Genomic DNA, 11136 nt, shown 5'->3' on the forward strand with positions numbered 1-11136 from the left:
CCAACCCTATGTCCATATTTGGATTAGCCGGGAGCGGGCGCGAGGTAGACTGAGAAGAGGTCGACGGTGGGAGTCGCCCACTTTGAGCTTCAGTACGGCTCTTCACAAACCTATGGTGACGTCACGGATACTACGCGCATGATGTATACAGTCTGTGGTTGCTAATCCTCGTAGAAAACTCACTTCAACATTTAGTTTAATTCAAGGATATTTATTTTATAATCATTTCCGTATAAAGCAGATCTAAAGAAACGTTACAGACAGAAAATAATTTAAAGTTCACATTTCTTTAAACAAACACTGGATGTTATTACCTTCACTCTTAATATTCTAACCATTAAGCTCATATCCAGTCAGTATTATAAACGTAGAAATGTTTCAGTGTAGTTTCAGAGAGTCTAAATGGCCACGCTGTTGTCGGTGCGCTCCGGACTCAGGTAGGGGTACGGCAGCTCCAGGTGGAGGTTTCGCTCAGCGATGTCTCTGGAGATCTGCTTCAGCTCGGCCTGCACCTCCTCCACCAGCCTTCGGGGGGCGCCCTCTCTGAACAGCGCCTCCCTGTAGTGGCACAGAGGAACCTGCAGGGGGAGACAGGGGTCCGTTACTCTCAGAACGGGACCTTGAGAAACACTGAATCGGGGTGGAGCCTCACAAAGTCGACGGCGGGCTGGGACAGCAGCATGAGCGCCGACAGGACCCGGCAGGAAGTGTTGACGTCCGGCAGGAAGTGGAGCAGCTCGTCCTCCGTCACCAAACCCTTTTCCTGAGGGGGGGGGCGGCACATCGAGGCCGGGCAGTTCGGGATCCAGAGAGCGAAGTCCAGCTGCAGGAGGGAGGGAGACATGCAGAGAGAAGGACTAACATTTGAAAGAGTCCAGCTAAAGGTCCCCACGTAGCTATACCCCCCCCCCCCCCCCCCCCCCCCCCCCTGTGCTTCAGACCTGAGAGAAGTTGACGGCGGCATGCAGCGCGGAGCAGCTGAAGATGATCATCGTGACAAACTGAGACACCTCTGCTTTGGTCTGCAGAGCCTCTGGGAACCCTGTGGGACGGAGAGATGGTCAGAGTCTCTGACCATCCGGGGACACTTTACCATCTTACTGTGTGAACGCACCGGAGCCCGGGCCGAAGCCGTGTGTGTTGATGTCTCTGATCCACATCTGCAGCTCCGAGTCCTGCAGGACCTCCACATCTGCAGAGTAGAACACATCCACCCAGCGCAGCACAAACCTGCAGCCCGGGGGGGGGGGGGGGGGTCTTTATCTACGGGGGCCGACAGGGGCAAAGTGTTTAAAGTCTCTCAGCTGGAGGTGCGTTTGTTTACCTGTGCAGCGCGTCCCAGACCTTGCGGGCGTCCTGGCTGTAGAAGCTGTTCGGCAGCGCTTCCACCCCGCGGAGCTGCAGGTCCTCCGGGACGCACAGCGAGCGGTAACTGATCCTCTGAGACGCCCGAGACAGCAGGACGGGTAACGCTTTCAGGCCGCAGCCCACCGCCTGCAGGAACATGAGCCCCTGTTACTGCATTACTGCACGTCCAGAACACCGCCCTTCACCACGGAAACAGCTTTTTAGGCCGAGAGTTGAGGGTTAAAGTTCTTGTTCCAGGTGCTGGGAACAGGTTGAACTGACCTTATCGAAGACCCCCCCGGCAGCGAGCAGCGTGGCCCGGGCCTGGAAGTTAATCTGCAGCGAGGTCCGGAGGTGAGGCATCAGCAACTGGGGAGGAAACCAGAGGATTTAAAAAACACACAGGAAACCCGAGTCCGTTTATCACTCTTTGAAAAGAAATGGAAAATGATTTTAAAAAAAGTAAGATAAATGTTGAAAGAAAATATATTTTACAAATGATAAATAAAATATATAAAATATATTTTATTTATCATTTGTAAAATATATAAAATATATTTTACAAATGATAAATAAAATATATAAAATAAGACAAAAAGTTTTGGGGAGAAAAAGTAGATTTTTTTCACAATATATAAAAACGTTTTTTATTTTGATTTGATTAGAACTAGTTTTGAAAATTAAAAATTAAAACTAAGTAAAAAACTAAAATAAATTGATTCTTTTTTATTCATATTATTCAGAAATATTTTTACATTTTGGAGAGAGAATACTGAGCCAGGAGAAACATCTGAATTTAGGACATAAGGTGTGTTTGTTTTGTGTACCTGGTGCAGCGGGTGTGGGGGGGGCAGCTGCCTCAGCGTGGCCCCGCAGCTCAGCTCCCCCACCATGTGCGTCCTCAGGTAGTGCGAGACCAGCTGATGCACCTGGAAGTCGGCGCTGTGCACCCAGAGCTTCGCCAGCAGCCAATCACAGCCGGGGTCAGAGGGCAGGAAGACGGGGTTGCGGATGCCGGGGGTCTGCTGCAGCTGCAGGGGGGAAATAATAGGAACAACATCTCTGGTTCTCAAAGCGCCAAATCACTACGCAGGAGCATCACGGATAAGAGGCTCCAGCCGGGTGTAGTTCGGTTGAGAGAAAGTAGTCCCTTCCTGAAACGCTGCCCCCAACCCCCCTCACCTGGATGGCGATGGGCCTCAGCTGGCCCTGCAGGTTCAGGTGCAGCAGACACAGTGGGGCGCTCAGGTACGTTGGCTTCCCGTTGACCTCGTTAGCCGGGACACCGTCCAGAATCTCGTAGTCCAACAGGAAGAGGGTTCCCTTCTGTGGAACAGAAGTACACGAAGCATTTGTGAGAAATATTTAAAAATATGTCCGTAAAAATGAAACGAATATGTGTGAAAAGAGACCAAAGAGGACGGTGTGCACACCTGCAGCTCCTGCTGGAGGGAGGAACCTGCAGAAAGGAAGGGGCGGAGCATGTCTTCGGTGACGGGCAGGTTAGCAGGGAGGTCGCGGATCTGACGGACCATCAGGGGGTTGCAGCCGTTCAGACACTGGTACCCAAAATACCAGTCCTCCTCCCAGTGAGCCTTCACAAAACCTGAGAGAGAGAGAGAGAGAGAGAGAGAAAGAGAGGGAGAGAGAGAGAGAGAGAGAGAGAACACCGTGGGATAAATCAGCAGAAGAAGACGGACAGGAAGTTTGTGTGGTTCTGGTTCTGGTTCCTACTGGCCACGGAGTTGTGTTTTGCGCTGTGGGTGAACAGCGTTTCCAGCTCGGTGAAGCTGGTCCAGGGCTCGGCGCGCTCAGAGAAACCCTTCAGGTGGCGCAGGTTAGCGGGTACGCTGAGGAGGCAGAGACACACTCTTTACGTCCTGTTAGTGAACACACACTGCAGTGCATCAAAGTGTGTGTATGTGTGTGTGTGTTGCTTCACCTCCTGTGTGTGTAGCTGAGGTTCGGCCCGAGCTCAGACACACTCCTCAGGTCCAAACACTGCGGGGCGCCGGCCACGAACTGCCGCCATCTGCAATAACGGAGAGTCAATCTCACAGGAAGAGGAGTGTGATGCACATCTCAGAATCAGACTCACTAAAGACCAGGGGCTACCGAGGCGTCCCTGAGCAAGGCAGCGCTTCCTACCCTGGTCCCCGGGCGCCGGACATATGGCAGCCCACTGCGCCCAACACTAGGATGAGTGAAAGGCAGATGCTGTGGGACCAGTAAGGGTTCCTTCTTTCTCTAGATTTCAGCATGTGTGATTGGTTGGACTATCAGGGTCAGCCAATTCAGAGCCAGAGGAGGGCGGGACTTGCCTTCCCTGTCTTCTGCTTGTCTTAAGGACAGTTTGTGAGACAAACAGACTTTTGTTTTCAGGGGTTATGGTCCGATGGGATATTTCTCTCATGAACTGTGTGTTGCTGTTTTTACCGGATGATCTTCTGTTGGTTCTGCAGGTGTCTGAGTCGCTGCTGCTTCAGTTTCTCCTCAGTCTCGTCCTGCAGCAAACACACTGAGAAGCAATAATACGATCACAGAGAGACCCCTTCACAAGGTTTAGTCCTGGTATCGTTAAGGCTGTACTGTCACATGTGTATCTGTTGAATTCTTTGCGGTTTATGCATTCAATCATAATCATTCTGATGTTTAAAATCTCTTGGGTAACTCTAAAGTGAACGTACACTTTCCGCTGCGCAGCTCCACGTCGCCCTCTGCTGGTCGCAGCCATTGGTCGCACAGGAACACCTGACATTCTGGATCTTTCTCTGGTTCTGTCCCACCTCTGTCGGCCAGCCTGCAGACCTCAACCAGGCTGCAGTGCCAGTCCAGATCTGGGAACCCGATCCGAGCCTCCAGACGAAGCCGGACCAGAAGCAGGTCACCCAGCGGAGCTTTGGTCCGAACCAAAACCAGACACGACTGCCAGGACAGGAGAGGAGAAGACATCGTTCTTTGTGAATACTTTACAAAATACTGTAATCATATGCTGTACCTGCTGTGAGTCATGAGACAAGAGATGACTGATGGATCCCCGAAAACAGGACCACAGGGACCTTTAGTAGCCAGATAATGTATTACAGGAGCAAAGGATATAAAACACTGACCAAACACCAGGATGGAAACGACCAAACACCAAGAAGGTGACGGCCATAAACCAAAAGAGCGACTGACATTAGGATATGGTGGTCTCGGCCAAATACTGTAAAGGCAACATCCAAAAACCAGGACGGCAACAGCCGGAGATTCAAGGGTTTAAGTAGTTGTCCACCAATGGGTAACAATTCCACTTCCTCTGTCCCGATGAAACTCACCGACCCCGGCAGCAGATGGCGGTCGCCCTCGTTCACAGCGATGGGCGGAGTCTCCCCCTCGGAGCCAATCAGGTTGAGCCACAGGCGGCTGAAGGTGCCACAGGGGAGGCCAGGTGAAGTGTGCACCGTCACCTCGAACTCCTGACAGGAAGCCATTGAGACTGACGAGAAGCTGGCGAGGAAATAAACTACGTTAATAAACTATGTTCTGTACTACGACGGTTAGCTTTGGGCTAAGTGGTTAGCCTGATTTCATGACCTGAGTCTGGGTTTGAATCATAACATGTCTTATTTTAGATTGATGTAAAGAAAACTTAAAGAAACTCGCATTCAGGAGTTGATTTTACTCATATATACCCTATATAAAGGATCTTGATGTCAAATCCAAATTTAAAATCACGTAGAAACCAAATTCATACGTCAGGAATTACTCAGAAGCTTGGTGGAGGTATCTTGGGGTGTATGAGTGTATTAGTAGTACTCGTGACATATTAGTGTTCAGTGACTAATTCTGCTAACGTACAAAACTAGTATTAGTATTAGTGTGGTTTAGTGTCCGAAATGCTTTCAAATAAGCCCCGCATTTTAACATTTTGTGTTTAAAATGACACACAATAGCTTCATAAGCGGTCATAAACAAATCCTTCAACACCAAAATCCCTGACATTGATCCAGTAATTAAAACTCTGTGGTAGAATACTGTTTGCTCGGCTGGAAAACAGTCAAAAACAAGAGGAATGAACTATCTGCAGCACTATAAACTCCCGACTTAGCATCACGTAACGCGTCATTAATATACTTAGACAAACCATTTAAGGAAACTGGTAATATAAAAAATAATGGTGTTAATGTGAGAGGTTTGTGTGCCCCGATGAACCTGGGGGCTGTGTGGAACCTTGTGTTCCTGGTAGGGTCTCCCATTGCAAATTGGTCTCAGGTAAGGGGCCAGACTAAGATTGGTTCAAAAGACCTCATGACAAACAAACATGAAAGCGAGGATACCCGGCCCGGAGGAAGCCCGGGGTCCCCTTCTGGAGCCAGGCCCAGAAGGAGGACTCGTCAGCAAGCGTCTGGTGGCCGGGCACAGCCCGAATAAGCAATGTGGGCAACACCTCCGCTTCCCCGTCCCGCGGGCCCACCACCTACGGGAAACAGCGATGGGGTCGGGTGCGCTGCCAGAAGGGTGGCAGTGAAAGCAGAGGGTCTCGACGGACCAGACTCAGGCGACAGAAGCTGGCTTTGAGGACGTGGAACGTCACCTCTTTGGGGGGGAAGGAGCCGGAGCTTGTGCGGGAGGTGGAGCGTTACCAGTTGGATCTGGTGGGGCTCACCTCTACGCACAGCGTCGGCTCTGGAACCTTACTTCTGGATAGAGGTTGGACTCTATTCTTCTCCGGAGTTGCCCAAGGTGTGAGGCACCGAGCGGGTGTGGGGATACTCACAAGCCCCCGGTTGAGTGCCTCTTTGTTGGAGTTTACCCCACTGGACGAGAGGGTCACCTCCCTACGCCTGCGGGTCATGGGGGGTAAAACTCTGACTGTTGTGTGTGCTTATGCACCAAACAGCAGCTCAGAGTATTGGGCCTTCTTGGAGACCCTGAAAGATGTCCTGTATGGGGCTCCTGAAGGGGACTCCTTAGTCTTGCTGGGAGACTTCAACGCACACGTGGGCATGATAGAGACACTTGGAGGGGCGTGATTGGGAGGAACGGCCCCCCTGATCTGAACCGGAGCGGTGGTTAGTCACTAGACTTCTGTGCTAGTCATGGATTGGCCATAACAAACACCATGTTCGAACATAAGGATGCTCATAAGTGTACGTGGTACCAGAGCACCCTAGGCAGAAGGTCCATGATCGATTTTGTTATTGTATCATCGGACCTGAGGCCGCATGTTTTGGACACTGAAGAGAGGGGCGGAGTTGTCAACTGATCACCATCTGGTGGTGAGTTGGGTCGAGTGGCAGGGGAAGCCTCTGGACAGACCTGGTAAGCCCAAACGTGTAGTGCGGGTGAACTGGGAACATCTGGAGTGTCCAAAGTCCAGGAGGCCTTCAACTCACACCTCCGGCGGAGCTTTTCAGGCAACCCTGTGGAGGCTGGGGACATTGAACCAGAGTGGGCAGTGTTCAAAGCCTCCATTGCTGAAGCTGCGGCGGGGAGCTGTGGTCTCAAGGTCTTAGGTGCCTCAAGGGCCGGTAACCCTCGAACCTCCTGGTGGACACCGGTGGTCAGGGAAGCCGTCCGACTGAAGAAGGAGGCCTTCCAGGATATGTTATCCCTTGGTACTCCTGACGCAGTTGCAAGGTATCGACAGGCCCGAAGGGCAGCAGCCGTGGCCGAGGCAAAGCAGCGGGTGTGGGAGAAGTTTGGAGAAGCCATGGAGAAGGACTTTCGGTCGGCACCAAAGTTGTTCTGGAAAACCTTCCGACACCTCAGGAGGGGGAAGCAGGGAACCATCCAAGCTGTGTACAGTAAGGATGGGACGCCGTTGACCTCAACTGATAGTGTGTTAGGGCGGTGGAAGGAACACTTTGAGGAACTCCTGAATCCGACAACTCCGCCCTCTATGTTAGAGGCGGAGCTGGAGTATGAAGGGGAATCAACTCCAATCTCACGGGGGGAAGTCACTGAGGTAGTTAAACAGCTCCACAGTGGCAAAGCCCCAGGGGTGGATGAGATCCGCCCAGAAAGGCTGAAGGCTCTGGGTGTTGAGGGACTGTCATGGTTGACACGTCTCATCAACATTGCGTGGAAGTCGGAAACAGTACCGAAGGAGTGGCAGACCGGGGTGGTGGTTCCTCTTTTTAAAAAAGGGGGATCATAGGGTGTGTGCCAATTACAGAGGCATCACATTACTCAGCCTCCCCGGGAAAGTTTACTCTAAGGTGCTGGAAAGGAGGGTCCGACCGATTGTCGTACCTCAGATTGAAGAGGAACAATGCGGTTTTCGTCCTGGTCGTGGAACAACGGACTAGCTTTTCACTCTCGCAAGGATCCTGGAGGGGGCCTGGGAGTACGCTCATCCAGTCTACATGTGCTTTGTGGATTTGGAGAAGGCGTATGACCGGGTTCCCAGGGAGATACTGTGGGAGGTGCTGCTGGAGTATGGGGTGAGGGGGTCTCTACTCAGGGCCATCCAATCTCTGTACTCTCAAAGCGAGAGCTGTGTCCGGGTCCTCGGCAGCACGTCGGACCGATTTCCAGGGCTGCGCTTTGTCACCAATCCTGTTTGTGATATTCATGGACAGGATTTCGAGACGTAGTCATGGGGGAGGGGGTCTGCAGTTCGGTGGGCTAAGGATTGCACTACTGCTTTTTGCAGATGATGTGGTCCTAATGGCTTCATCGGTCTGTGACCTTCAGCACTCACTGGATCGGTTCGCGGTCGAGTGTGAAGCGGCTGGGATGAGGATCAGCACCTCCAAATCTGAGGCCATGGTTCTCAGCAGGAAACCGATGGACTGTCCACTCCAGGTAGGGAATGAGGCCTTACCCCAAGTGAAGGAGTTCAAGTATCTCGGGGTCTTGTTCTCGAGTGAGGGAACAATGGAGCGTGAGATGGGCCGGAGAATCGCAGCAGCGGGAGCGGTACTGCAGTCGCTTTACCGCACCGTTGTGAGGAAAAGAGAGCTGAGCCAGAAGGCAAAGCTCTCTGTCTACCGGGCCATCTTCATTCCTACCCTCACCTATGGTCATGAAGGATGGGTCAGGACCGAAAGAGCGAGATTGCGGATACAAGCGGCCGAAATGGGATTTCTCCGCAGGGTGGCTGGCATCTCCCTTAGGGATAAGGTGAGAAGTTCATTCCTCCGGGAGGGACTCGGAGTAGAACCGCTGCTCCTTCGCATTGAACGGAGCCAGTTGAGGTGGTTCGGGCACCTAGTGAGGAGGCCACCTGGGCGCCTCCCTAGGGAGGTGTTCCAGGCACGTCCAGCTGGGAAGAGACCGAGGGGTAGACCTAGGACCAGGTGGAGGGATTATATCTCTCCGCTGGCCTGGGAGCGTCTTGGAATCCCCCAGTCAGAGCTGGTTGATGTGGCCAGGGAAAGAGAAGTTTGGGGCTCTCTGCTGGAGCTGTTACCTCCGCGACTCTGACGGAAAAGCGGGAGAAGATGGATGGATGCATGGATGTCAGTAATGAAAAGAGGAAGTTTCATAGTGTGTTAGTTAACAGACATACAGCAGTGAGGAAACTCGTGATACGTGGTTTTATAAAGGTTGATATGTTGTCTGCTCATTTGTTTACCTGCCTGACATTTGACTTGGAAATGAGGAACAGTTAGCGTTAGCGCTGAGCCACAGAGAAACACTGCATCCCTTCATATTATATCCACTTCCTGCCTACCTGTATGCACAAACACCTGTGTACCTGAGTAAACATAAGAGGCAGCTTTTGGTTCATTTGTCTGAAATAATTACGGGAAAAATGCATTAATATTAAATAATCATACAAATCTACTGAAAAATAATAAAAAGGAAAGAATAAATGCAAGAAGTAACACATGTCCAAATAAATAAAAGTATAAATACATCCTTAAACAAAAAATAGTAATCGTTTACAGAACATATGATTGTATTACATGTTTAATAAAAGGAAAATACAAATAAAATAGTATAAATAAAATCTAATTTGTCAAAGGGAAATTTGGTATGGAAACAGACAGAAGAAAATACACACACACACACACACACACACACACACACACACACACACACACACACACACACACACACACACACACACACAGACAGGTGAGCTTACCTGCGGAGTGATGTCTTCTCTTCTCGGTCGAAATGCTGAGTGGTAGCTGCAGGTAAATCTTTTTCTCGCTAAGCCCCGCCCACCGCAACACATCCCTTTCCTGTTGGTTAAACACCTGAACGACTCCAAACAGGTTTTATAATACTGGAAATAATAATAATAATTAGATTGTGCAAACTATGTCATCTGGCTGGCAGTAGGTTCCATAGTGTAGCGGTTATCACGTCTGCTTTACACGCAGAAGGTCCTGGGTTCGAGCCCCAGTGGAACCACTAATTTTGAACAATTTTATTTTTGTATATTTATCAAAAGGTAGAGATGATAACACGATATATATTTGACACACAACAGAACGATTTAAAATGTACTTTTTTACGAAGAGACAAAACATACAGAAACCTCAGGTTAGGACGTCTAACCTTCAACATAAGAGCGGGTGAGGTTAGAATTTAGATGGTTGTCGACTTCAGGAAGAACGCAGCCCCACCCGCCCCCATCACATTATAGAATTAAAACAGAACTAAAGAGTAGAAAATATACAAGTTGACCATGAAGACAAATATCTGTTAACTATCTGACAGATGAAACACTATTGAAGAGCCATGTTAAATTAAGGATTGCAGCTTCTTCCTGCGTTGAGCCCCACATAGACACGACACGTGCATGGAGTGAACACACCCTCATTTTTATATGACGTAAGCCTACGTCCTTAACCCTTTACATTAACCCTTTAGTTCCCCACAGGGGTTCAAAGGTTCAAGGGTTTTATTGGTCATATGCACAGCAAATACAGCCTATATGTTGGCAATGAAAATCTTATATCCCAACAACTCAACATATACAGTGCAGATAAGATTAATAAAATAGTGCAAAAATGGGTGTAGAAGTCCTCCATGGATGGCAGCTCCGTCCTGGTACAACAATAACACCGCATCCCCCTGTCAACTTAAGCACAGAATAGACACCATCTAGTCATCTCAATTGAGGACATAAACATTCTGCTTAACTGGCCAATTTAGAGCTAACACAATATAAAAGTAGGATATTATTTACATTGAGTGTGCCAGGAATGACACATTCCACATTCCTGCCCACTGCAACAACACTCTACAACAATTCCCCCCTGGCTGGCAGACAACTCACTGCTCCATAGCCTCTCTGTAAACTGGATTTAACATGCACACTTTACATTTACACTTTACACTGTACACTTATATTATACTTTATTTAATATTCCATTTCATTGCACTATTTTAATTCTTTTGCTATGTCTCATATTGTATTGTATTGTATTTTGCTGCGGTAACCCAAAAATGTCCCAATTTGGGATAAATAAAGTATTTCTGATTCTGATTCAATTAAATATAAATATCAAATGTATAGTGAGATGTTTAAGAACAGTTAACAAAGAGAAACTATGGAGCAGCAGAGTTAAGCGTCCTATATATTGGTGGAAAATTATTCGAGCCTGAACAAGCTTTAAACTTAAAGGCTCTTTTACCTGCTGTTGGAGGATACTGGGTACTGAGGGAGTGGGATAAAGGTATTGTCAGTGTGCTGTTCCAGTGTGCTGTGTGTCTCCCAGGGTGCACGACACTCTAGATTAGAACAGAAAAAGTGGAGATGCCGGGGATTGAACCCGGGGCCTCATACATGCGAAGCATGCGCTCTACCACTGAGCTACATCCCCACGTGGTGCACAAATGGGT

General features: G+C 49.3%; 1 protein-coding gene and 2 non-coding genes across 3 annotated transcripts; 1 reads left to right on the plus strand and 2 right to left on the minus strand.

Annotated features, from left to right (window-relative positions):
* Positions 1–196: 196 nt before the first annotated feature.
* zgc:152891 (uncharacterized protein LOC767741 homolog) lies at positions 197–10059 on the minus strand. The gene is made up of 15 exons (XM_063894560.1): positions 9428–10059; positions 4665–4836; positions 4035–4272; positions 3784–3865; positions 3290–3379; positions 3082–3197; positions 2781–2953; positions 2530–2673; positions 2175–2378; positions 1630–1716; positions 1325–1494; positions 1115–1230; positions 942–1042; positions 653–823; positions 197–578 (listed from the first exon to the last, which is right to left on the minus strand). Exons 2-15 carry the CDS (start codon positions 4818–4820, stop codon positions 399–401), a joined length of 2028 nt encoding a protein of 675 aa, XP_063750630.1. The 5' UTR covers positions 4821–4836; positions 9428–10059; the 3' UTR covers positions 197–398.
* Positions 9627–9699, plus strand: trnav-uac (transfer RNA valine (anticodon UAC)). The gene has a single exon. It is a non-coding gene; the product is annotated as a tRNA-Val (tRNA).
* Positions 10060–11045: 986 nt separating the features above from the next.
* On the minus strand, positions 11046–11117 carry trnaa-cgc (transfer RNA alanine (anticodon CGC)). The gene has a single exon. It is a non-coding gene; the product is annotated as a tRNA-Ala (tRNA).
* Positions 11118–11136: the final 19 nt, after the last annotated feature.

Source organism: Eleginops maclovinus, chromosome 11, assembly GCF_036324505.1.
Source record: "Eleginops maclovinus isolate JMC-PN-2008 ecotype Puerto Natales chromosome 11, JC_Emac_rtc_rv5, whole genome shotgun sequence".
Classification (NCBI taxonomy): domain Eukaryota; kingdom Metazoa; phylum Chordata; class Actinopteri; order Perciformes; family Eleginopidae; genus Eleginops; species Eleginops maclovinus.

What these genes read in the sequence shown, in the direction of transcription:
- zgc:152891 (XM_063894560.1), bottom strand. Translation starts at nt 4,820, where the DNA reads ATGGCTTCCTGTCAGGAGTTCGAGGTGACGGTGCACACTTCACCTGGC. An exon ending in CCGGGGGGGTCTTCGATAAG is followed by an intron (nt 1,495 to 1,629) that starts GTCAGTTCAACC and finishes ATGTTCCTGCAG; the next exon opens with GCGGTGGGCTGCGGCCTGAA. An exon ending in CCCAGCCCGCCGTCGACTTT is followed by an intron (nt 579 to 652) that starts GTGAGGCTCCAC and finishes CTCCCCCTGCAG; the next exon opens with GTTCCTCTGTGCCACTACAG.